We start from the raw sequence: 27,272 nt of genomic DNA, 5'->3' as shown, positions 1-27,272 counted from the left end.
CATAACATGTTCATCTGCTTGTACTTAATAGATAAGTGATTCAATTAGTGAAGGTAGCACATTCATAATTGCATTCTGAGTTTTTGTAGCTGGGATTTAAAACATTTTGAGATGTATTTAATTTTTGTGGAACTATTGATGTGATTCTTAAATGTAGTTTTAAAACATTCTGAAAACCTTTTTTTCCCCAGATGTTTTGCAACTCCTTGCTTCCTCTGATACTCTGTAGCTATTGTGCTCTTCACTGATATTTACTGATTATTTTAGGTCACTTGCTATCTTTTGTTTGCTTTTGTCCTTTAAAAAAAATTAGAGAGTTTTTTGATCTGTTTCTTCTGCTGAAACAGTTTCATATGGTTCATCTTTCCCTACGAAAAGAGGTTAAACCCCAAGCATTTCCTCCTATCCCAGAGTAATCCTGGATTGGGACTTTGCTTCTAACCTAGTGCAGATCTCAATGAAGTACTCTTGAGTCATATTTACTGATGTACTTTGCTGCCGGGTTCCCTATTCATTCCACATTACTGGTTGGGCAGAGTACTAGCATATGCAGCCAAAATTTGTGGTACAGTTAGAATTAACAGTCCCTTAGATAGTTAGCTGAAACAATATAGTGCCAAGATTAATAACTTATTCTCTTCTCATGAATTTCAAGTTAGATTACAGTTAGCCTTTTTCATGTACCTGAGTAAGGGCCATGACGTATGATCTTGCACAGGAGGGAGGTATATAAAGCAATATGGAATAGCATTCCCTTGAATACAGTAGTCCCAGTTGTTTGGCAGGATGATGGTTTAAGTGGGATTTTTAACCTATTTTCTGGGTCTAGCAGCATGTGTTCAGATTGCACTTCTGACACAATTGAATTTGGTACTTAAAATAGGACAGCTTTTTGAAGTCTTGCTTCACTGAATTTTCCCTGATTTCAGATTTTAAGAGTATTATTTAAAATAAAAGAAGTGACAAATAATGCCCTGCCATAAACCTGAATATTTTAAGGCTTTTAAAAAATGTTTACCTTGATTTTCTCCCCATCTACTGTCCTTTTGTTTAATCTTTTATTTGCAAAAGGATTAAGGAATTGGAAGATCCTTGCCTTATCCTATTATTTCTGAAAAAGAGAGTTTTGCTAAGAATAGTCTTTTAATCTGCTGTCATAACAGCTTCTTTGCCAAACTGCAGGATTACATGTTTTCTTTTGATGGAGCCATTCTGGTTTTTCTGTTCTGTGGCAAAACTGACCTGCATGAGACAGTTGTTGAAGTGTTACTTCATATATTGTGATAATAGGATTCATCGTGTAACCATCTGTAGTGGAGCTTAATGTGACACTGAAGAAGCTCTAGAGATACTCTCCTATGAGATGTAGCAGAGCATAGTGTTTGCAAAGTGGTAATTTTTTTGGTAGATGTAGCACTATTCCTTCTGATAATGCTTGTTCTAGAAAAATGCTATCTATTAAATTTTCTTTTGTGATTAATTAAAGTCACAGTTCAGGAGTCCATTAAAAACATTGAGAGACAAGGTAGGGTGAGAATCTTCAACATTAGAAATGCCAGTTTAGTGGCTGTTTCATATTGTGTGCTGCAGCCTGTCTGTCTCTTCATTTACGTCCTAGTGGCTTGTGAGTCTAAAACTTCTTTAAAGAGGAAGATATTTATCTGAAAGAATCTCTGCTGCTGTCTAATCACTTCTTAAAAAAAAAAAAATGTTTCAGAGTAGAGAAACTCTGCAGTGTATCATTTCACTATGCAACCTCCTATGTTGATCTGTGTCATATATACCCTTATCACAAAATACAAAACTCTGGAAACCTTATGGAACAGAATACCATATAGTAGCAGAGTGTCATTGTAATAAACTAAATCAGAAGTGATTTATAACTTGGCAAGGATATGTATGTTAAATGCTATTTGCCACAGATTAGGACTCTCCAGAGAGTGTGCACTGGTATTCCAGAACGCCTCTGTTGATTTACTGGTCAGGTTACAGGAGCTGACTTGACCATGAGAGCTGGGAGGTTGTATATGCTGCTGTCTTGTTTGTTGCTGATTTGATAACCAGAGCTGATTGACTATCACCAAACTCAACTTGTAAGCCTCAGATAAAGTTTGGGTAAATCTCAAACTTCCTAACTCTTAGTTTTCAGGGTGTTTTAAATGCTTATGTTGGTGGCTCTCTCTAGAGATTGCTTTGTGTTCAGAATACATACCTTTTTGAAAAATGTATTCCAGAAACCAGGAAATCTGGATAGTATCATATTCACAGATGATGAAGTATCAGGTTTCATCTCCCCTGCCACAAACCAGCAGGCTTCCCTGCATCCTTAGAGGAGGGAGAAATGGCTGAATGAATGGTAGATATGCAAACGCAAATTTTCACATCTTTTCATGGAGGTGATAGCATGCATTCACTTCCATTTCTTTCTTTCCTTACTTTCGGGCTACTGTAAGTCTGATTTGTAGACTCTGCTATGTATTTTGACTTCTTATTCTTCTGTTTTCTGAATCTTAATTTTGTTTTACTTCAGCCTCCCATGTTACCAAGCTAGAGCTGGTGGTGTCCATAATGTGTGTTTTACATAATTGCTAGGCAGGGCCTAAACCAACAGTCTATGGATAATTTTCATCTGTGACCAGCTGCTTTAGTGACTGTTGTAAAGGGGAGATAAAACTGAGGAGTACTAAAAATGCCAGAGGTGAGGTCACTTAACCTGTTTTAGGTAATGTGACCGTGTAGAAGGTAAATAGAAACATGCAGCCCCATGCATTTTCTTTCCTGTGCTCTGTGGCGATCTCTTTTTATTGTCTCTGTGTCATTAACAAACAATATCTTAGCTCTTCATGAATGACTACTATATGCTGTTATTTTTCACAGTGGAGGGGCTTTAGCTTATAGACTGGCATGATGTGGCAGTATTTTAGAATGTATAGAAATTGAGGTGCAAGAGTAGGAAGGTGGATTAAGTGAAATCTTCTCAACAAAAGCTTTATTGATAAAAAGCAGAAAAATGTCTGTTTGGAAAAGAGAATCACTGCAAAACATGTTGTGAATAATTTAGTGTGTGTATATTTGTTACTTGGTGGTTCTTTTTCCTGCTTGTGCAAGGTGTGTGGTGCGTTTGACTAAAGAATTCAGTTCTCAGCTGAATTTAATTCAATGTTAAACAAAACAAATGTTCTAAGAGCATCAGAAACGATAACGATTGTCTTATTTTGGATATTCTGTAAGACATGTTTCACAATATGAGAATTCTCTTCAGAAATGTGCGTAGCAGTTTAATACTGATTTTTATATAAAGCATACTCAAAAGTTGTGAGTGCAGGTTCAGCATTTGAAGTTGATGCTGCTGACCCCCATTCAGGAGTAGTGTTTTCTTAAACCACGTTAGAAGATACTGATGTTTGATATTGGGTTTGCATAAATACATGCTTTGAGTTTCTGAGGAAAATGTGATGTGAAGTGGACACGTTGGCCTGGCCTGCGCTCCACGGGGAGCAGTGTGTGAAATTGCTGTTGGAGCTTTGGTGGTTCCTTGCATGCCAGCTGGCCGAGCAGCGCTAGGAAATGGTTCAGCTGGAGCACTGTTTAACAACAGGAATTGGCTTTGTGGCTTTCTACATGTTTGCATGTGATCTTACACTGCCTGTTTCTAGACAAATGCCAGTATCCTGCTAGTTACTGTCTTCAGTTTGTTGCTGCCAGTCATAGGTCTTTCCTTACTGTTAAACAACCTTTGAATTGTTAATTACTTCTGACATTATATCAGGCTGTTTGAAGTAACTTGAAACATGGAAACAGAAGAGCTTAAGTCCTGGTTGCCTAATACAAAAATCACTGAGTGCTGCTCACTTCCTCCAACTTAAGGTTCCCCAGTTTCAGGTTCAGCCGTTAAATTGTTGGCACTGATGACCACAACCTGTGACTGATTGCTATTCCTGGCTACCTAGTATTTGAACACAATTTTAAGCACTGGTGCATAAAACATAATGTTGGAAATTAGCTGTTTGAGCTCAATCCTGGTTTCATTATTAGTGTTTTATCATGGCTTGTGAAACATTTGGGGTGAGGTTCCCGAAATAACACGCTGCTTTGTGGAAACATTACTTTTGGCTGAGGCACTATGGTATGGACCAGATGAGCCTGACAGGAGCAGTGCTAGAGAACATGCCAGCCTCAAGTTCCTGCCTGTATGACTAACCCTGCAAATATAATCCCTAGGGCGTCCTAGCTTCAGTGACACCACAGAATGTGTCCTCGGCCTTGGTGAAATTGCCTTGTTCAAGAAAGGACAAGGAACAACATGAAAAAGGAAAACTCATTTCCCTTTGCCAGCAGCTGCTACTGAAGATCTCTGCTTGGGAAATCATGTGTTCATCTTCCTTGGAGAAATCCCTGACTGGCTTCCAGTAGTAACTCTCCTTTCCCTTTCCTCCCTCCAAAGCAAACAAGGAAGCTCCCAAATGCTGGCGGTGTTGGTAGGTCAGGCTGTTTACCTGGGCTCTGTCCTGGTCCTGCAGCTGCTGTCATGGCACTTCTATGGGGGTCATTCACTAACTAAAGTAGCCAGAAGAAGGAGCAGGTCAGGTTAATTAAGATGTAAAATGAAACATGCATTTGCTATCCTTATTTGTATGGTGTGGTTTTTTCTTTTAATAACTTCTAGTCTGTCCCTAAGCTGGAAGCTGACTTTCAGTAGGTGTGAAATTTTATGGAAGCATTCTATCCCCTTCCATAACATACTGGAGTTATTTTTATACAGTGGACGACACAATGTCTGGCTTGGGCATCACAGTTCATAAAATGTGGAAGTACTAGGCTGGGGAAGATTTAAATTGCAGGAAGCTCACTGAAAGTAATTTAAAAAAAGTTGTTGGTTGTGTTTCTGTGAAGAAGTTTTCTTCTTTCCTGCCCCTCAAATTCTACTATAATAGCATTTAAAAGTTCACCCATTTTTGCAAGAAGCAAAAATAGAGGGCTGTGCCTGGGTGTATGCTGAAGCACTTCTCTGAATGACTGAGAAGGTGACTAGCATTTATCGGCAGCTCGGGAGGCAGCCCTGGTGTCCGCCTAGATTAGTTCATCCTTTGTGTGCTTGGATACTCATCTCCTGCCTCTTCCTCACTGTGTGTTTTACAGATGGGGAAAAAAACACCAAAATCTTCCTCTGCTTGTTCAGGCTCTTCTTTGTTGTTCCTTTTGTCTTCATGGTATCCTTAGTAAATCTTAAATACATGTTTCTGTTTTGATTCAGGATCTGGAAATGCACTTTTTAAAAACTGTAGTTTTTCTTCCATAATCCACAGTCGTAACTGGCAATTAGAAAGATTCCTTTTTCCAAGGTAGTCCAGGCTGTCTTGATATTTTTAAACAGTTATAGGAGAGGCGTAGTTTCTTGCCTAAGTATGAAGTGCATGGTCTGGAGTTTGTGAGGATTTAAGGAACTGCCTATGTTTTGAGGAAGCATAGAAAAACCCATTTAAACAGCCTGTTCAGAGCTGGAAATGGAAGTTGTCCCCAAAGTTGGACTTGCCAGAGTATAAGATGCAAGTATTTTTGAGGTGGAAAAGGAAATAAGGAATGGATAGTGTGTACTGTTATGTCTGTGGGGAGAAGTATGGGACTAGAGAGCAGAAGCAACCCAAAGACTGGAGAGTTGTATGTATTGCAAGAAGGTGGCCTGCCTTAGAGCATCTGAAAGTACCTCATCTGCAAAAGGTTCTCTGTGAACACTGAAGCGACCATATGTACTTAAGCATGTTCAGTCTTAAAAATGCTTAGTTTTCTTTGAGTTCCTGCCTTCAGTCACTACTAATCTGGGTGAAGACTCACAGCACCTTGCAATTTTTGAGGTCACATTTCTTTTATAGTTACATCTGGAGATGATAGGTCTAAGAAAGTTCCCTGTTTGTAAGGTAATAGGATTACTTGTCTGTTCCAAACAGAAGGGGAAGGACAACAGTTGTGGAGATTAAAATCAGATTATCAGACTTGTTTTGGGAGTGCCTCTTTCGAGAAGTGATAGCAGGCCCTTGGAATGCTCTTCTGTAGACAATATGAAGTACTGAGTTTAGCAGAATTTTAGATTTTACTAAGGGAATCTGTATTTACAACTGATAAAGAAATAAGTATAGACTTCTTAATTGACCAGATTAAGATCTTAGAAGAGGAAATTGAATCTTTGATATTTTACAAGTAGCTTATAAAACCAATTTAATGTAAATATTCTATTCCAAGCAATGTAATTTGTTGATCTTCCCTGTCAAAGGGAAGACATGCTTCCTCCTCTGTTTAGTCTCTTGTGCTCCCAACTATCCTATATACAGAATGTTTTGTATTTAATAATAAACCCAATTTTCATTTTAATTTTATGAATGTCTTTATTTTACTTTTTTATAGCTGGGAGAGGGGTCACTGTGCAGGTTTGAATTGGAATTCAGTATGGAGTGTGGGTGCTGTTGTGTAAGCCTGTGCTGTTTAAGTGGTCGACATCTCCTTGATACTGACTGGGGCTCCAAGTGATTTTTGGAATGCAAATTGCAATTGCATTCAATGAGGTGATCTTTTTATGGAAACTGTAATAAGGTAAATATTAGCCAAGAAAAGGCTACAGGAGTGGGGAAGGGTGTGGTTTATTTAATGTCCTCCCTTTCTTAGTGGATTCCTCAAATTACAGTTACTGTCTTAATATTCAGATGAGATGACAGATAGCTATGAAGAAAAATATATAGTTTTCTAGATGACTAGAAAAAGTAGTCACGTGATCTGGCTGCAGCGTGTGGTTAGAGCTACTCTATGAACCTGTAAACTGCAACATTGAATCACTGGAAAGATGACATTAGTATTAATGGATTTCATGCATTGTTAATTTAGGACTCTGCATAGCTGTTTCCTGTAAAATGTACTGAGAATAGAGTTTAACAGAGAGGGCTCTAAGTCTTCCCAAGAGATTTATCAATCTGGTAATGATGATTGCTGAACCGCTGAGGTAATTCATTGATACAAACAGCCCATATTATATTCTCTGAAGATTCATTTTGATACTGCATACTCAAAAGTTGCTTTGAAGCCATATTTATTTTTCTATACCAAACCTGTCATCTTTTCTGAGATTATCATCTTTAGTGGAGAAAGCCATCTATTTACTGTAAATTTTCAATAGCTTCTTGGAAATCAAGAAATCAGCTTTGCAATTTCTGTAAAGAATCAGTATTATAAAAGAAAACAGCACTCCTGAATTTTATAGAAGTCAAATGTGCCTTAAATTTCTTGTCTTCAGGCAAACTGAAGTCACTTACCCTTTTCTGAACTTGAAAGCAGTAGGCATGTCATAACTTAGAAATTTAAATGTGCCCTTGTGTTTATGCAGGTTTCCCCTGCCTCAGTACTTTTCTGAAAGAACACTGAGATCTGGTATCCTCCTTTGCTTTGTGCGTCTGTAACTAGTGAAGTTCGACTTTCTGGTGCCCAAAAGATATGTTAAAATGTACTGTTATGTTAAGAAGTGTACCTGCACTGCACTTCAGACCTGTGGAACAGAACCACTTCAGCATATCTGTGGTTTTGTTTAATAGTTGCCTGTAGAAAATAGCTGCTGAGATCGAGCTGTAGACTTGAAATTTTGTGCTATGCCACTCCTCCTGTGAGTGGCATAAGCCGAGCAGAGGACTTCTGTAATGTAGAGGTACTTTAGATGATGTGCAGAGCACTTCCATATCAATTATGCACAAGCTGGAGACCTCGTTAAATACATGTCAACATTAGGAGTAGTTCAAGCAAGTATGTGGAAGTTGTTCAACATAAAACCATCTGATTTGTGAAGGCATAATTTGAAAGCTATACATAATGTTAAGAAAATGAATCCTACAGTCAACAATGAGCATATTTCATATATAATGGTCTACTAATACCTTGCTGCAATGTTCACCCAGCTAGCTTTAACTCCTTTTTCCAAATCCGTTATCTGCATTAGCATTTAACAGAGCTGGAAGTACTGTGAAACTTTCAGTTTAAAAGGGCAGTATGGAAAAAGAAAATATTATTAAGACCATAATTACTTTTGTGAATAACTGAACAAGTTATGCAATGACCTTTAAGAAACAGAATGCTTTTGTTAGTTTCTTAAATTTGAGCCTATGAAGCATGTTTTATTAAGTATCTGAAAACTGGGCTTTATTTGCTATATCCATTTAGCAGATGTCCAGAAGCCTTTAAATGCGACAGCTGAAAACTAGACAAGCATTCACAAACGTGATGCATACAAATCAGCTATGTGTGAATGGCATTTTCACAAAGAAATTAAATAAAATTCATTAATGCAACAGCTTTACATACACTGTACATTTGTCTTGCTTTCAGTAGCAATCTAGTGTATACTTGAAATACTGCTGGCTTTCTCTAGGTTAACCACAGATTCCTACAGAATATTCGTTTTGATAGTGTTAGATCCCCTTCTAAATGGAGTTACTGAATCACCATTGATATGTAGTTTATGGTATAATGATGTTGATTATAATACTAATTAATGTGCTAATTAATGTGTGCAATTTTTTTGTTTTAAAATTAACTTTTCCCATTTCTGCTTCTCTTTAACTGTTATGATCCTAATCTTTTGTCACCCTGCTTCTGAGCAGCTAGTGTAGTAATCTCCTTCCTTAACTGTAGAACAGTTTTGCCCAGGAGCCCCCAGTCTTCAGTGTGTGTAGGTAGATCACTGTCTTGGTTGGCATTTGTGTTGTACCTAAAATGCATCTTGCCCCAAAGACTGCTTGCTGGCTTAGCATCCTAATTTTCTTCTAAGGCTAACTGCTTGTATGCTTGCTCTTAGGAAAGGAGTACTTTAGAAACCATGAACATGAAAACCAAGTCTGATTCCATGCAAAGCGTGTAACTAGTGATGGTTGTTCCCTCCTATGATTTTTCTTATTTCTTATACTTTATTATATGACAAGGTGTTTGGGTATGAAAATATCTTCTCTGTGCTCCTTCACTACAGTAGGAAAAACTGAATACATATAATTTCTTACATTAAAGGATACTTAGGGTAAGGTATTGTGCACAGTAGCATGGGATGAAACCTGGATTTTCATTTTATATTGTCTAGTAAAGGTATAAAACAGCAATTAATGAGCAGTCTTGGAGACTTAGCTGTACAGAGCATATGTTTCTCTACCTTTTAAGTTGTCAGTGTTCTAGCTAATTCTCTTTCTGTGTCCAGCGTGGGAGAACTATCTCTTGGGTTCCATTTCTTTGTCTGAAAAGAAGAAACATCTCTCAAATGTATGTGTTTTGTCAGTTTGCAATGCAACCTTTGAAGCTCTCCTGTTAATTGTCACTATCTAGTGAAGGAAAGGTGCAGAAGAGGTCATAAAATACTTTGTGTTCTTACGTAAACTGAGAGATCCTTTCTTCCACAAAACCTTTTCCGTTTCCCTTCCTCTGTATGCCTGCATTCAGGTCACTGCGCAAGAGAAGTAACATCATGCATAATTATGTGTTGGTTTTAAAGTGATCCTTGCTGTAAAAAGCACAGACTTGGTATCTGATTCATAGGAGGGCTAGCAGAGGTGTGATAGCTAAGAAAATATTACTTGATGGTAGTTCTGCACTGAAGGTAAATACTGAGATGTCTAGTTGAAAGCACACACTTCTCCAATTAAATTCTGACTGTGGATACATAAACTTGCTGTGGTTAACTCGGACATACAACACTTAGGGCCTGGGTGAGCTGGGCAAGTTCTTGTAATTGCCTGCTGCTTCAGGTAAATGTCTTGGAGTCCTGGTGCAGATGAGCCTGGTTTGATCTTAAACAGCAAAATGTGAGATTGCTCACATCTAGCTGTAATGATGTATTGTACGCAGGTCTGGTAACTGTGTCTGTACCAAAAGCTCCACAGAGCCATAAATATCAACTGAGCTGCACCGGTGCCAGCTCTGGTTTGAATACATTAGGTTCATTTACAGTTCAGGAGTGTGCTGGTTAGAGTTGAAGCTCTGTTACTTTGGGAGGCCTCTTTATAGCTCTGTCCAGTGGTATAGATCATAGGTGTAAAAAGCATTAAATAAAATGGGGTCTGCAATGAGCATCAAGTCATCTCTCTCTGACTTCTAAAGAAAACACTTACTCAGCAAAGGCATGTTTACCAAATGTATTGAGTTTTTTGTTTTATCTACATCTGAGTCCATCTGGCTACTTCTAACGTTTTTAATGCACCTGCAGTAGGACTTTAAGTGAAAGCTGTGTAAGCAAAGGATTAACTAGTCTCTTTCCCACTATACCTTTCTATCCTCTTTTTCACCAATGTATTTAGACTGCACTGGAAAAACATTTTAACTTCTACTGTCCGTGTGTTATGCTGTATCTTGATTAATAAATCAAATGCTTTCTGTATTAGAAACAAAGTTTGATATTAGCATTAAAATACAGCATTATCTTCCAGATACCTTGAAGTCAGCAAGTTTATATAGAACGGTCCTGTTGAGAAACGCTAAGATACGTGCCTTTCTTTAAATAGAAGTAAATGGCAGATGTTTGCATATTTGTATACAAAAATCGGTATGCACAGTTTCTTTTACTTTAAAATGTCCTGTTGTTTTAAATATGTTTATTTTAAAGCAGGGTGAAGAAATGTGGTCAGCCTTCATTGTCAGTATTACTCACTTGTGGATGATGAGGAGAACGGGGTGTCAATGAAACGTGTTTATAAATGTCCATACTTCTTAAGGTTAGCCATAGTACTTACTTTCATAGATAGATGCTACTTGTCTTTTCAAGGGGCTGCAAGTTCAGTGTATGTCTTCATGCTTTTACAGCTTAAACTTTATCAGGCTTTATAAAAGAAGTGATGGGTGGAAACTGACCATCTTAAGTCTCCTATTGACATCTAGTTGCTTTTGGTGCAGTTGGACTAATGTGCAGTGTTGTGGGTGCCCTAGGGCACTTCCACTGTATGGATATAGCGTTACTTCCATTTCTAACATTTTTATTGTCCTTCCTCCAGTAATTACTACTTAGAGCACTCTAAAGAATTAGTAAGTTAATATTCCAAACCACACTACTATCTTAGGGTTCAGTTTTGGGGTATCCTTATCTTAGGTAATTGCGAGCTGCCACTGAAAGGTTGCCATGTCTTGAGATTTTCTCAGGCAAGATATTTTCAAGCAAAAGCCCAACAGCTGATGTGTGAGAGGAGATTGAAGTGCTGAGAGTTGACAGTATTCTGGCAAGCTGATGGTTAATGGAACAAGTATATTATTAGTTTCCTCATTAATAATAAAAATCTGGAATCTGTATCCTGCCTTTCTTCCTATATATGCTTCTGCAAAATTGCTAGAAAATGGAACAAAATGTCGAATTTTAGGCAGGCAAGTTTATCTGATATAGCTTAATCATGTTTTAATGAAAGATGTTGCAGGCATATATTGTGTAAGAATCTTGAAAGTCTGACAGTTTCTAAATTTAGACTTAGTTTAGTATTTAAAGAATAAGTCTTTTGGTGTTGTGCATCTTTGAAGCTAGACTTCATAAGACTAATAAGCAGTAAATCAGCAGATTGGAAAAAATGAAGTCTGACTTCCTTCTGGGAGCTGTGTTTACAGAGCTGGGCAATAGCAGGCACTTCTGAAGATGCTTTCATGGGAGATGAAGAGACAGGGAGATAATGGGTGCAGAGCTGAGGGGGAGCAAAGCACTGAGTGGAAGTAAACTTCTTTATAAAGTTAGAGGCTTACACTGTCCATGGTTGATGGACAAAACTGTGTAGAAGTTGTAAGAGACTGAGACAAGGGGTGCAGAAGTGATGAATGTCAGGGCTGGTTCAGGCTGAGGAAGCTGTAATGGCCAGATGAAATGCTGGAGGGTTGGAGGGGAGGTGAAGGCATATATATGTTCTCAGACCTCTGTCATCTGTGCTGATCTGAGCCCATTATATCCAGTTGATTGATTTACATCCCACAATAGTTCACCATACAAAACGTGCAAGAAATGGCTTTTCTGAAAATTTGACTCTGTTTCTTCTGAAGCTTAGTCAGTTTTATGCTAGAAGAGCATGCATTTAAAATTGAGAAGTAGACTATACCTCTTGCTAACACAGTAGAGGCTGATAATTTTTGATGAACAGCACATGGGGCTGTAGAAAAAAAGAATGATAATTTAGATATAAGTGGAGATACTACTCCTTCCTCACTCCAGGATAGCGCTTTCTCTCCATCCTCATCTTTTCATTCTTCTCTCTGCTATCACTGTTTAATTGATAGCATTTTTTTCTATCCTATCTGTTGGTCTAGGGTGCTTTGAATTCTTTCTCTGCTATAGCCATTATTATAAGCCTGCACTTCAGTCTCATATGAAGCTTAACAGATAATGGGAAAGGAAGCAACTACTATGATTCTGGTTGCGTGTGCTCTGGCATGTGTTTAGCTACATGGAGATTTTTCAGGCTTGTATCTAAGTCAGTTGGGCAACAGACTAATGTATGTGTTCAACTAGCCTGTTTGGTACATTCATCCATCTCATGGTTTGAACTGTGCTGACTGTCAGTACTCTGAGTAATGCTGGGGTGGTTTGTGTAGCTGGATGCCAGGTGCCCGCCAAGCTGCTCTATCACTTCCCTCCTCAGCAGGACAGAGAGGTGAGAAAATAAGGTGAAAAAAACTCTCATGGGTCAAGATCAAGGCAGTTTAATAAAGCAAAAGCAAAGATCGCGCACCAAAGGAAAACAAAAGATGTCATTCTCTACTTGCCATCAGCAGGCAATGTCCAGCCACTTCCTGGGAAGCAGGGCTCAGTATGCATAGCGGTTGCTCCGGAAGACAAACAGCTTAATTAATGTCCCCCCTTTCTCCTCCTTTCTCTTAGCCTTTGTAGCTGAGCAGATGTCACATGGTACGCAGTTTGGGTCAGCTGTCCTGGCTATGTCACATCCCAAGATCTCGCCCACCCCGAGCCAGCCGGTGAGGGGGGAATGTTGGAGCTGTGCAAGCGCTGCTCAGCAGGGGCCAGGACACTGGGGTGTTACCAACACCTTTGTAGCTACCAGTACAGAGCACAGCGCTATGAGGGCTGCTCTGGGGAAAATTAACTTGATTTCAGCAGACCACATACAAATGATAAACAAAAATGTACAATTGAAAGTAGACTTTTTAGGGGGAGGATCTCATTGGGATACAAGACTCTGCATATGCTAGTCTTTAAAAGTTGCAACATTAAATTTTGAGTGGTGGTCCAGAGATGCTGTGTTGAAATGTATATTGAAGTACAAAAGCTTTCCAGGTGTATATGAGTGTTTGGGTTTTTTCTGTGTTTTGACTGCTGTTACTTGTGCATAACAGTGACTTGAAGTTTCTCTGGAGTTCTTGAAACTTTTTTTTTGTTTCTTTTTTTTTTTCAGAAAGCAATCTCTTCCCTGAAATGTTGCCTTACTGACAGTGCAGAAGTTTGGGTTTGCTGTATGTGAGAGCAGGGCTGGTTTTACTCACTTCCTCCTGTAAATAGTTCTTGCAAAAGTAGTCTTTGCCCTGCAAAACCCATCTCCCCAGTCTGGCTCTTTACTCACTTCCTAGAACTTGGAAAAATTGCCAAATAGTGATCTGAGAAACAGACCACACAGTCTTGCAAGGCTAGTGATGTATGGGTCCAGGTAGCAGTGAGGTGTTTGAGGCATGGTCCAGGTAGATCAGGTTGCTTACAGAATACCCACAGCTATGGTACGAACATCTGTTAGAAGGAAGAGGTACTTAACAAGTTTCATGACCAACAGGGAAGCATTCACTGAAACATTCTTGTAATGTATGTTGTAAAGAGTTAAATAGATACGCCAGCAACTAGAAGACTGAGGGGTTTTGACTCTCAGTAGAAAGATAGCGTGTTTTAAGTTGTTCAGTATTACTCAGATGAAATGTGTGATGTGTTTTTTAACATGTTAAGGAGTCCAGTAGCAGGGAAAGCCTTTTAAACCATAGTATGATATTGCCTTTATAGATGGTTATGGTGGTTTGTGTTTTTTTTCCCCATTGCATTTCTTTATTCTTTACTAAGTGAGGTTTTGTTTGTTGGGGGGGGGGGGGGGGGTTGTGTTTTTTTTTTGTCTTTCTTTTTTTATTTTTAAGTTCTAAGTGTCCTGACTGACATCAGTTGGTGAATTTTTCAACAGGGTAGAGGCACATTTAATTATATCTTTCACTGAGTCATGTCCCTCAAACACTTAGCTCGTTCTTTTTTAAGTAACCAATTATAATTAAACCATTGACAGCAGGAGTTTGTATTTTCTGTGGAATTTAGATAGGAGTGTAATAATTCTTGGGATTGGAAAGTGTAATAGATTTATGCATTTTTTTAAAAATTTTATAACTAATTCTTAAAATGCCCTAAATTTTGATAGTGTGTCTGCACTATTTTGCTTTAGGACTCTATAATGGAATAGTTTATCTTTTAATATTTTTAATAGCTACTTAAATAGATGTGAAATACTTGATTTTTTAAATATTTCTTACTTGTTGAAGTAGATATTATAGATGGTTTCTTCTCTGTTTAGACAGTCCAATGAAAAGAAACTTTAGCTCTAACTGATTTCAAGCTTGGGGAGCAAAACCATCTTGTACTTATATTGAGGCTTGAAAAAGCCTGGTTAGACATATCTTCTTTAGATAAGCCTTGTTTTCTCCATGGGTATGGAAAGGCAGGTGAGGACACAGCTCTATGAGAGAGATGAGCTTTCTGTTCCTCATGCATGGCAGAGAATGGAAATGGCAAAACCAGATTGTTGAAGAAGGTTAGACTCAGCCTAGAATGAGTGAGATGCTGGGCTGGTGCCAGGCTGGCCTCCTGCATGTTGTAGTCCTAATTGAAGCTGTCTATCAGCCAAATACTTTGGGACCAACGCTCATGTATTGGCAAAACTATTCTTTGTGCCTTCTCTCTCTGGCCGGTGAGCAGATTCCCCTTCTTCCCTGGCAGCTTTCCTTTGGGAGACACCGGCGGCATGCAGGGGGATGGACCACGAGAGCGTAAGGCTTCCTGGTGATCTCCTCTATCCGTGATACAGTCGCTGGCTAAAGTGAAAGAGAATTTACATACCAAACCTTGTTACAAACTTGATTTTTTAAGGACCAGCATAGCTACTGTAATAGTCCGGAGTGCAAGCTTTTCAATTATGAAGCTTAGACTTAGTGTACAAGTGTTTTTTTTGGTTTGGGGTTATTTTTTGGTTTTGTTTTCATTTATCTTTGGAGCAGAGAGTGGTAGACTGATTGGTTATAGGCAGTACCTAGGTGTCTGCAAAGCTGATATATTCAGAAGGGAGTGAAAGCTTTATTATAGAAAGATTACACACTGAATTTTTTTATCTTAGTAAAAATAAGCAAGGATTTCTTTTATGTGCTGCTATGTGCTAAAATACTATTATGAATTAAAGAATGGTTAGTAAATACAAGTTAGCCAGTACATATAAAATTTTTGTTTGGCTGATTTCGTACCTTCCACAATAAATTTTTTCTTTCTTAATTTAAGGTTGTTTCTGTCACTGTATTTTTTGGGCATATTTATTCCAAAACTTTGTGTGAGTGCATCTGTGAAAAAAGTTGAGAAAGAGGCAGAGTAGTGATAAAAGGAATAGGGAAGAAAGAGCTGGGGATAGTGTCATGTATTGCTAAGAAATTAGGCTTTTTGGCTCCCTCCTCCACCCCATAGAGCTACTGTTTACAGTCTCAATCCCCAGCTTCTATACAGTTTTTCTTGTGCTAGGCCACAATTCTTGTCTAATTATGCCTCCTTTATCAACTGGAGAAGGAAGAGTTTAACTGTACTGCTAATACACTGTTACAAGCTCCTTTGGTATTTAGTTAAGTCTTTGTGACAGAGGCTCGGTTTTTTGACAGTATTTTGGAAAAGGGGCTTATTTAATAGATGTTTCTGTTGAGATAAATACTAGTTGAGGTAGTGCATTTTTAATTTATACTATACCAAATAGTTAAAAATGTGTCCTTTTTAGAACTTTAGTGCTTTTTATTGTACCTGAAATTAATGCAGGTTAGCTAGTTGAAAGTGGAATTCGGTAAGTTTACAGATTCTTAGAAGAATTCTACTTGTACAACATCTGTGATTAATTGTGGAGGCCACATTTGCACTGTATGTGTTTTCAAAGCTTGTTTAAAATGTAACAAATGTATAGTGTCATGGCGTACAGAAGCTAAGAATCTGCTTGGTGCTTTTGGATAACAATATGGGAAAATGTTCCTTAAGTTAGTAACAAAGGAAGACAGCATGCTGTTGCTCTTGAAGAAATGAAGAAATTTTTTCTAGTCAAACAGGAATTTGCACTACTGGGCATCTGTTACAGCTACACCCAAAACCCATGTAAAGAGAAGACTAAAAGTGCACAGTTAAAAGTTAACGTCAAAGAAACAGGAAATGATAAATGGTAAAAGCCACTGTGCAGTTTTATTTTTTTTCTCCCATCGACATGTGCATTGAGATGTTGCCTTTCTTTTTTTAATAGGAGGGAATTTGGTGCAATATACATCCTTTTTTCTTACTCCTGTTCCCTCCTTCCTTGATTATTACTTTTATTCTTAGGACCTAGTATGTGAGATCTCTGACAAAGCCAGTTTTCCTTTTCTGTTTGTGTTTCCACATCAGTGACAGGTATTTCTGGCGGTTGTGACCAAGAGTTTTTTGATTGCAGTGTCTAGAGGAATTGCTGATATTTTGTCACTCTTGTATTTACAGTCATGCAACAATTCAGATGGGAAGGGACCTCTTGAGTGTGTCTGGTCCAAGCCCTGCTCCCTTGCTGCGTGTGTGTGTGTGTGTGAAGGGATGGCAGCGCTCTTGGAGCTCTCTGGGCGATACATAGCTTCCTGCCTTTTGACCTTCTGTTGTTGCTGTCTAAGACTGGCTACCATCCGTTCACCTTTGTTTTTCTATCATTTTTGCTCTTCTAGAATCCTACCTTAGGATTCTTCCTAAAAATAAAACATTTCAGACACATGCCATCTCATTCCTGCAGACATTAAAAAAAAAAGTACGTTTGCATATGGGACTTATGCAATACTGGGAAATGTCTTCTGCATATTAGAAGTAATATTGCCTTTTGTCAGAATACAAACAGCTGTAAAATCTTAGTTTTTCAAATTCTATTTCTTTGCAGGCCAGAAGCAGAATTTGGATGAAGTGATCTAACTAAGTTGCCGTCATGAGCAGAAGCAAGCGTGACAACAATTTCTACAGTGTTGAAATTGGGGACTCTACTTTCACTGTATTGAAACGGTATCAAAACTTAAAACCAATAGGATCAGGAGCACAAGGGATAGTATGGTAAGGTTTCTTTAAAATGTAAATGTACTTTTAGGTTCCCTTAATAGCATTTCTGAGTACTTTAGCTGTGGTAAGTTACTGCCTAGGACTGTGGAGAACTACCTTTTATGTGCAAAACAGGATAGTAATTGTTGGCTGGTTTTCCTCAGCAAGGGCTGTTGCTGTTGATTTTTGACCTGTGTCCTTTCTTCCTTCTGAACTGATGCCTTTCTGTGCAAATTCAGCCAGCTTTGCTGCATCCCATAAAATGGTGGCGGGGGGTAGGGCGGGACCCTGGACAAGGAAACTAATCCTAAGCCACGCTGCTTACAGGGAAACAAAAGCCAGAAATATTCTGTATAATATTTGCTGCTTGTAAATGCTTTTAATCCTTGAAATGGTTTGTTAGGGGTCTGATTCACATCGTTTCATATTATAAGTAGTCCCTGATACTGGTAAGTGAGCATTTGTGATGCTGACAGTCAGTGTAATATGTAAATACCTGATGCAGTTTAAAAAAATAAGACTTGACAGTATAGTTCTTTGACTAGGAGCTCGGCTGTGTGGATTGAAGAGTGTCTAATTGATTTAAGGTTGGTGACAACTAGCTGCCTGTAGGCACTGTTTCCTGTGCGGTTGCCCCAAATATAAATATTGGTCTAAGCTTCTTGTGAGTTTTTTGAATGTTCAAGAGAAGGATGTAGATAGAACAGGAACTTGCAGATTTTCCAATTAATTGTGACTCTTAAGATGCTAAACAGGGACATAAAAATACAAAAGAACATCAAGGAAGAGAAAGGTAGCTTAAACACTTCCCTGCAACCTCTTTACTACCTTCATCTTGTCTCGATCGGTGTTTCGAGAATGTGTGGTATGGATAGGTTTTAAATTTGTATTTGTGATTTAGTAGATGTTTTTTGTTAGATTTGAGTACCGTTGTTGATAAGAGACAAACCACAGTATTTTCCCTGCTGAGGCATTTTTAGTAACTGATAAATATTTCCTGAGACTGCATGGTAGTCAGCTGTTGCATTATCTTTTACAGGAAACAAAATCCGTTCCTTCCTGTCATGGAAATGTGATATGTATGGGAGTTGTCCCCAGTAACAGTCTTGATCAGTTAAACAGCCTGTGTTACTGAATCTTGGCATTAGTCTGCAGACAAAATGTTATTCTTTCTTTTTACCAAGTAAAAGCCAGTAACATCAAAATGTGAAAGCTTTCCTACCATTTTTTTTTTGTTTTATCTTGACATTGATGCTGCGTAAGTGAAAGCATGGGAACTTTATGTAACCTACTTTTGCTCTGTCCTCCCTTCCTTTCAGTGTGAAGATTTTATATAAAATTGATGTGGATTTTGTGTTTGAAGTGTTTTGGATCTTTTTTTGGCAGTCTGTTCTTGAGTGCCAATCAGTGGCAAGAACTCAGTGTCTTCAGTAAAACATTTTAGGAAGCAGAGATCCTGCATTATTTTGTGGAGACCATCATGTGTTAATACTATGAAGCTGGGAAATGTTTCTAAATTTTGAATTGCTCAGCATACAAGTGTGCTTTGCTATTACACTCCCTAAAGCTGAATAATACTGGAAATGTGGTTTATCTGCAGACGTGATATGAGTAATCTGAAAAAGGTGGCAGCTGCCACAGCTTCAAGGACCTTGACACAGATGTAATAATGTTATTTTTAATTACAGTGCGGCTTATGATGCCATCCTTGAACGAAATGTCGCCATCAAGAAGTTAAGCCGACCATTTCAGAACCAAACCCATGCTAAAAGAGCCTACAGAGAGCTTGTTCTTATGAAGTGCGTTAATCACAAAAACGTGAGTGCTGTTTTATAGAATTAACGTAAGAATTCTTTCTTTGTAAAAGTCATATAAGTTACTTCAGAGGATGTCATCCTCTGTAGATTGTAGAGTTTTTTTGTTACATGGTTGTTTCTCCCTGATAAGAATCTTTCAGGAGAGCTATTATTGACTAGTTTTAATACCTGCCCAATCCTTAAATACCCCCTTCAGACTTGGGAAGGGAGTCAGTGTTATATTGCCACATTTTACAAGCAGCTGGCAAATAAGAATACCGTGAGTGGTAAGTGCATCATTGTTTCTGTTGCTGCTGCTAGACAGATAGGATTGAAAAGGCTGTAATAATTAATTTTTTTCCCCTGGTGTGTTAAGGAATTAGGAATCTTGTGTTGTGACAGCAGGAGCTGTCTGGTGCTCACAAAGTTGTGGAGTAGACCAGATCACAGAAATGGGGAGAGAAGTGGTGATAAATTTATCAGAGTTGAACTACAGAAGGCTGGTATTGGCCATCTTTTTCCTTCAGAGACAGCTGGGTGCAGTCTTCCTCACCTTCCCTCTTAATCGCCTTTCAGCTGCTAGGGAAGGAGAGAGTCATAGAAGACTTACCCTGTCTTCTAGCTACTTGGGAAATTTTGTATTTTTTTCTAAGATAGAGGTGGTTTGTGTGTGGATCCTCTGAAGGAAATTTTACCCAGTAATGTCAGTTGTATGATGATAAACTATTGCAAACCTGCCTGACTCCTGATGAGTAGAAGCTTGACCTGTTTCTGCACATCCCATCCATTCTTAGCAACTGGAAACATCCTAAAGCAGGTCCAAGAATCTGTTTTTCTCTTTGGGTGGAGTTGCTGCTTCACCTCTGTCAATGACAAAGTGTTCTCTCTTAGGTGGTCTTTTGTCAGTTTTGTTATTTTTTCTCGTATACAATAAAAATCTACCAGCTCTCTTCGAACTGGAAGTAGGAGGCAGGGGAAGACTAACTTCCTGAGGTTTTAAGTTTTGAATATCATCTTGTTAATGCACACAGAGTGTCTTTAGATTACATGATCTGTGGAGGAAAAATACTCCTAAAATAATTGGCATCTATTACAGCATGTTAGGCCTGGTTGAGCCACTGAGTATCTTGAGCTTCCATGTGTACCAGGAGGTTTTTATCAGAATACTTGGTATCAGTTTTGAAATGCTGACTTTGCAACTTTACTATGGTACAATTATATTTCCTCTCCCCCTTCCTGCAGATAATTGGCCTACTGAATGTGTTCACACCACAAAAAACCTTGGAAGAATTTCAAGACGTGTAAGTCTGATTTGAACTAAAGCTGAGAATTCATTTAAAACTATTAAGATGAACAAGGGAAAGAAGAAGATAAAACGGCAGTATTATCTGATTATTTTTCTTTTCTTTTTTTTTTTTCTTCATAAGCTACATAGTGATGGAGCTCATGGATGCAAATCTCTGCCAAGTGATTCAGATGGAACTAGACCATGAACGAATGTCCTATCTTCTTTATCAAATGCTGTGTGGCATCAAACATCTTCATTCAGCTGGAATTATACATAGGGTAAGTGAACTTAACTGTGTATATTTTGCATTGCACCTGGTTTTGCCCTGAGTATTTTAATGACAGAAAAAAAATCAGAAATATGAGCACAAAGGTTGGTCCATAGCCTGTCCATAGGCAGAGAGAGAAAGCCAGAATCATCACACTTAACTTTTTCCGGTATAATTCTGGAATGAACCTTTTGAATTGTTTGAATGATTTGATAATTATCTGCACAGAGCAAATTAAGTTTTTTGTAGTGAGTTACATTGCCTCCTCTAATTTTATATAATGTTCTATTTTAGTAGTCATGGCAGGAAAGAGCCTCTGAAAGTGTCTCTACCTTTATTGTTTTGGTAACCAAACCTGAAATCCCATCTTTTTAAAGAACTGCCCATTTTATTTCTGCTTTTTTACTAGCAGACTAATGAATAAATATCTGACATTTCCAGATAAACAGATGGTGATTAAGACCTGTAAGTGGAACTTTCATACACCTGTGTGTCACAAAGCATTCACTCAGACTGCCCACAGGCAAAACTGACTACTGCTTTTTAAATGGCATGTGTGTGTTGCAATCCATTTGAGAAATTGCGTATTTAAGGTTGCCTGTTCAAGTTGAACATCGCCTATATGTTTGTATGTAGTGTAAAGATTGCTTGAGATTGTCAAGTTGTAACTTTTCTCTGCTCTTTTGGGAAATCGTAAGCCTGTATTTCTGCAGTACTACATTTTTTGTTGTAATTTTTTTAGAGAGTTTTAAAAGTTTTTATTTCTGAAATGTTGCAAAAGATATAATTAAACCTATTCATGTGTGATACTTTTAGTTATTACTACGTAGTTGTCTTGATGGTTGATGCATACAGCAAAACAAATAATGAATGGCAATTCTGAGCACTACCACAAAAACTGCTATGTTAGGATGCTTGTCCAGTTCAGTAGTCACCTCATTGTGACCAAGGTGTTGGATGGCCTGCAAGATGGATCTGGCAGTGTGATGCTCTCCTCTTCAGTGTACTGTTTTTCCCTCAAGGAGGATGTAGTTTGAATGGCCAAACACTCTTTTCCTTTTGCTCAGCTAGCTCTAGTACTGCCTCATTCTAGTGAGGAGCTCATGGAGGAAAGGTGGAAGTCTTCCTTCTTGCGAGCAATTTGCCTTGAACTGCTTTGTTTTAAGAGATGGGCAGGGCAAGGCAGGCAGAAGCATCGCCTGCAACCAGGCATTGCACCCTATGCTTCCTGATCTGCGTGTGGACATTGAGACAGGCTGGGGGGCTGTTTGCGTTATTCTGGGAATGCTAAGCTAAACCAGGTTACTTAGCACAGTTGTGGTGCTGTCTTGCGTGTGGCTGAGATTATGTAGCTCTTTGTGTCCCAGTGCATGCGCCTGTGGGATTGAAATAACGATTTGTATGCAGCTTCACATTTTCTGGTCTCTTCATACTTAGGTATGCAAGTTTAATGCTGTGGGTTTTCCTAGGTCGTCTTTATTTTTGGAAAACTGCGTATTATATGGAGCTGCTAGAGTAGGTAATGTGAGAGAGTTTCTTTCCTTTGGATCCTTTGGCTCAGGGAGGAGGGAGCTTCTAAAACTTCACTTGCTTCAAGGGCGGCTTACACTCCTACAAAGCGGGCATCAAACCATTGAGCCTGTAGGGTACAGAAAAGAAATAACTACTGGGGTAGTAATTGGGCAGGAGTAAAGACAGCCTTGAGAATGCCTGCCTGAAATGCTTCATATTGTGCAGTAGTATGAATTACAGAGAGAACCTGTTTCAAAGAGACTATAGATACAGTTGCTATGTAAAAGTAACATCTGTATGCACGGGTGGTTTTGAAGGACATGGGCAGATACATTGCCCTTGCATGTCTTGGTGGTAGATTTTCATCTGACAAGCTTCTTCTCAGACATTGTTAGAAGGTTAAGTATGCTCAGGCAAAACGTTTGCATTACGTACCTGCTCTGTGCATTGTACCTGTATACTTCAAAGTGTAAAGTATCAAAATCCTGTTTCTCTGTGGAACTTAAACAAAACCTCAGAGGGCAAGGAGGGTGTGCTTGGAAAGGGACTTCTCACACAAACCATGTGGCTGCACTAGTAACTCTTCATACCTTTCTTTTGGGCTTTCAGCACCGCTGTCCTTAGTGTCTAAAGGTAATTACTATGCCAAAAGTAGTTACTCCTTAAACGTAGCCTGCGCTACTGTGGCTGCCTGTGGAGCATTCTGGCTATGAATCTAGTGTACTTCAGTGTCCAATAAAGCTTTAAGCTTTTTTTGGTGTTGGTAGTTTCACATGGTTTTTAACTGGGTTCTTCAGCTTCTAACATAGCTGCGATAATCTGAGCATTTCGGTAATGTTTTCAAAGCTTGCTGAGTGACTGGAATTACAACAATCTATATATGTGCCTGTAGCACTGGATACTACTAGCCATAGAAGTATTTTTTATGTAGCAAATTAGAGGCATGGAACAAAGCAGAGATCAAACACAAAGTTTCAGACAATTTCACCTAGAAGTTGTAGGGGGCATACTTAGTTGCCACATCAGTGGATAAAGATTTGATCTTAGTAAAGATTTCACTGTAGCTTTACACTGTCTTTAACAGATATTGCCACATGAATGTTACTGTGTTCAAAACATTTTGCAGAGACAGTTTCCAGCAAGTGTAGAAGTGCGTGTTCAGATGTAATTTACAATCTGAGGATGAATGATCAGCGTTGCAGAGTTGTGCCTGGCTGACTTATTGAAGGACACAAAATGTCTCATTAGTCTTGCATGGAGGCTCTGAAACATTGTATTCTGCCTGATTGTGAGCTCTTAACAAAGGTGCCTAATTATGGAAGCCCTTCACACAAATCCTTCTTTATAAAGGGAAAAGCACATAGAAGCCATGAATTACCCATCAGAGATGCCTCTCTCTCCTTGTATGGTTAATGGGGAGACGGCCATGAATAATCTCTGATTTGCAGGCACTGACATTTTACATTTTTAAGGTTAGGTGAGATACCTTTTGCTATAGGTTCTGTATCCAGAAATATATCTGTTTATGTAGCCTAACTAACTTGATCACTCTCATAGGAGCTTTTGAGCCCGTGTTTATTTAAAACATAAGAGGCATTGGTTCTGCATGAATTTAAGTGCCGTGTAAGTCAACTCTTGCCTCCATCATTTGGAAGGACAGTTCTGTATTCCAAATTGCAACATGTTCCTAGGCTTCGTAACTACATGCTTTTTGTCCTCATAGTGTTTTTTCTTTTGGAAAGGCAAGATCTCTTAACACTTTCAGTGTTAATCCTGCAGCTTTGGGGAGGATGAATATAGTTAATACTATGAGCATGCACTTGGGTTTCTGCAGTGAACACCCTTCAAATAATAGAAATGTGCAAAAATAAAGGTGATAATAAACAGGATTGTAGCAGAGTCTGAAACATGCATATTAAATAGCTGGAATGCCTTGTAATACTTGAACTCATTAATGGCATTTAAGAATTTTTTAAGCCAGAGTTGTCTGCGGAGTCTTTGTGTGTGTGCGCGTGTGATTTGCAAGTGCATGTGTGACTATGTAAGTATGCAAGACTTTTAATTATCCACTAAAATTCTGTTGTTCTGGAACTCTTGTTTTGTGGCATCCTCTCTGTCTTTAATGCAGCTTTATTTACTTCCGAGGAGTTTGCTGAAAGCCATACAAGTAAAAATGAAAACTACATATATCTTGCAGATAGTAACTTTTAAGTCTTTATGAAACAGTGAAGGATAGGGTTACTTATCAAATGCCTGCAGCTCAAATGCTGGAGTCCTGCCACGTCTCTGGTTTTTCTCTCATTAATCTTAGCAGAGTGTAGGCAGAAAGGATCCAAACCTTATCTGCCTTGGCCTGTGTGCTATGAATGATTTTATGATGGCAAAGTTATTCTAAAGTTACTCTGTTTGTAATATTTAATCTGTGACATTCAGATGTGTGTAAGATCCTCCTGAGATAATGACCAAGTATGCCTACATAGTGTCTGTATAAATAGATGTTCTAAAGCCACTATTGTCAATGTGGTTTTAGGGTTCAAGTGAAGAGAATACAGTTACCAAGTTTCTGACTAAGATGGTCGGAAGCTGTATCAGGGCACTTTCCACTCCAGTTTAATGATTCTGTTAATTTCTGGTGGTTTTTCAATGGGGCCTTTTTGGGTTTGGTTGCCAAAATTAGCATAAAACTAAACTCTAAATGGGAAGGCAGATCTGTGTGAGCATAGGGATTTTCTTCCTGTTCAGAGAAACATCTGCATTGGTTCAAAAGAGGTAATGCAGCCTCAACTAGCAAAGAAACCTTTTACTTTTTACATTCATATTATAATTTTAATAATGCTTGTGTCAAGATGATTATTTCATCAAGTGATTTCAGCAATTGTCATGTTACCTGTGTTCTGCATCACAGTAATAACCGTTGTTCCAGTGAGCAATTGCTAGATCTTTCCTCAGAGCTAACACTTCTTACTAACCTCAATTTATTTCAGACATTGCTAACATACCTTGTAACGCTGGTTGTATTTTCCTTTTATAGATATATAAATCTACAAGCACAATAAGGGAATTAATTCTGTAGTCTGCTGAATGCATATGAATTAATGCAAAGGGAAAAGAAACTACAGTTATAGCAATAACAGAGTTGTGTATGTGGGGTTTAATGTTAGCAGTATTATCTTTTAAAAATGTGAACCACAGAGTACTTTGTACTTGTCTTAGCAGTCATATATGATGTTTCTTTTTAAAGGATTTAAAGCCCAGTAATATAGTAGTAAAGTCAGACTGCACTTTGAAGATTCTTGACTTTGGACTGGCCAGAACTGCAGGAACTAGTTTTATGATGACGCCTTATGTAGTGACTCGTTACTACAGAGCACCAGAGGTCATCCTAGGGATGGGATACAAAGAAAACGGTCAGCAAATATAGTCTTTCTTTGGCATAGCTTTATTTTTATTTTTTTGTTTGGCACACCACATTTTACATGTTAATGCTTTTTTCAAGCTGTAGAAATTTTATAAATTAGCTTTGTGACCAAAATGCAGATTCTGGATAGGCCAATTTGTTTATTCAATTCAACCCATCAGAAATGTTTGCATTTAATAGGAGAAGAAATTGAGGGCCTTGTTTGTTTAAAATTTTAAATAACTTGCTTCATAGATTTGGTTCCATCCAGGAAGAACTGGAAATATATTTTGTTAATGCGTGATATATACCTTCACCTGACTTTATTCCTGTTGAGGATGTAAATTGTAGTTCATCTGTAAATGTGTGTCCTAAATTTAATGTTTACATAACTATATTGAATATGGCTTTTCAGGATGTAGGAAATTTAAAGGCTACTTAGGAACAAGCAAGCTAAAGCTACTTACTTACTACTTTACTTGTTAAAACCAGCCTATTTTAAACCTGTTGCACTAAGTTCTTAATGTTGTTGAAGAAATATTGAGTAATACACTGGAGACAAGAATGCAGAGAAGTGCTGTCCTGAAGCATCATAGATTCGAGGTCCATGATGACTTCCAAGGAAGTTTGTTTCCTTTGTCCCTCTGCTTGCATACGTTTATTTCCCTTCTCTTTATACTTGCTTTGTGACCCTTCTTTCAATACCTTCTACAAAAAAATAAGGAAAGGATATGGCATTTGAAGGAAGCACACAATCAAGTACATTGCATCTTCTGAATGAAACAGCTAGGACCCTTTAGGAACCCAAAGTTACATGTCATTCCTGAAATTCTGTTGTAGTGGCCCCAGTTATGCTGCCGTTTCATTGATCCACCGTCACCGTGGTCAGTTCGGCTCACTTGGTGTTCCCACCTCAGGCAGGTACAGCGCACACAGGTCACCATTTGCTGAAGGTATTTTAAACCCTCTAAACAGTCCTGCAGTAAGGCCCATGAGATGCCATGGTGCTTGAGGCTTTCTTAGCTGTCTCTTGGTGATCTGAGGCACAGCTGCTCGTGCTACTGACACAACTGGGGCTGGCTCTGCTTTTCAGGATTCTTTATGTAGTCTGTAAACTTGCCTGGCAACTGCGTACCATTACGGCAGGTGACATCAGGTTGTGCGTAAACAATAGTGGCTGTGTGCAGAGACTTGATTTTGTTATCGTTTAGAAGTCAAGAGGAATAACTTCTATCAGTGTTGACAATGAAAGAAGCCAGCTGAAAGGAATGAGAGTAGATCTTTTTTTGCAAGGCTGTGGTTTTTATTTCAATTTGGATCATTAGTGTGCGTGACAGGATGCGCTTTCCTTCAAATGGCCTCCATGGGTGGCTGTTTTTCTTATAATTTAGATGTCAAAGGTTGAACTTAAAGTTATTTTTTTAAGTGCTGAAGTTGTGTAGAAGCCTATATTTAACTTTATTGTTCTTCCTCCCTGCCCCCCAAGACTTTGTCATCCACTTAAGAGACGCTAGATAAAAGAACCTAAAGCTTGTAGTCTTGAGTCATGCATTACAGAAGGAGTTGATACAATGAAAGTCACAAGTTTTCTGAATTAGCTTGCCCAGTTTACATTTTTCTCTTAAGTAAGTTTGAGTTGCAAAAGTGTGAAACATTCTTTCTGCCAAAACGTTGCTTACGTTATTATTCGACTTAAATATTGTGTTCCAGAGCAC

At 38.4% G+C, this 27,272-nt stretch overlaps 1 protein-coding gene across 7 annotated transcripts in view; it reads left to right on the top strand.

Moving 5' to 3' along the window:
- MAPK8 (mitogen-activated protein kinase 8) overlaps nt 1-27,272 on the top strand; it is a 162,546-nt gene that overhangs the window by 125,037 nt on the left and 10,237 nt on the right. For 6 of the 7 annotated variants that reach the window (XM_055721243.1, XM_055721240.1, XM_055721244.1 and 3 more), the window contains 5 exons: nt 17,145-17,311; nt 18,985-19,114; nt 20,335-20,393; nt 20,520-20,658; nt 25,402-25,567. In XM_055721243.1, the coding sequence (XP_055577218.1) occupies nt 17,190-17,311; nt 18,985-19,114; nt 20,335-20,393; nt 20,520-20,658; nt 25,402-25,567 (616 nt within the window). In that variant the 5' untranslated portion in view covers nt 17,145-17,189. Of the gene's footprint in view, nt 1-10,615; nt 10,725-17,144; nt 17,312-18,984; nt 19,115-20,334; nt 20,394-20,519; nt 20,659-25,401; nt 25,568-27,272 lie in introns of all 7 variants that reach the window. The other variant, XM_055721241.1, reaches the window with a different exon arrangement.

Source organism: Falco cherrug, chromosome 9 (assembly GCF_023634085.1).
Source record: "Falco cherrug isolate bFalChe1 chromosome 9, bFalChe1.pri, whole genome shotgun sequence".
NCBI classification, from domain to species: Eukaryota; Metazoa; Chordata; class Aves; order Falconiformes; family Falconidae; genus Falco; species Falco cherrug.
Note: the sequence above shows the minus strand (reverse complement) of the source record. Positions and strands in the feature narration are given on the sequence as shown.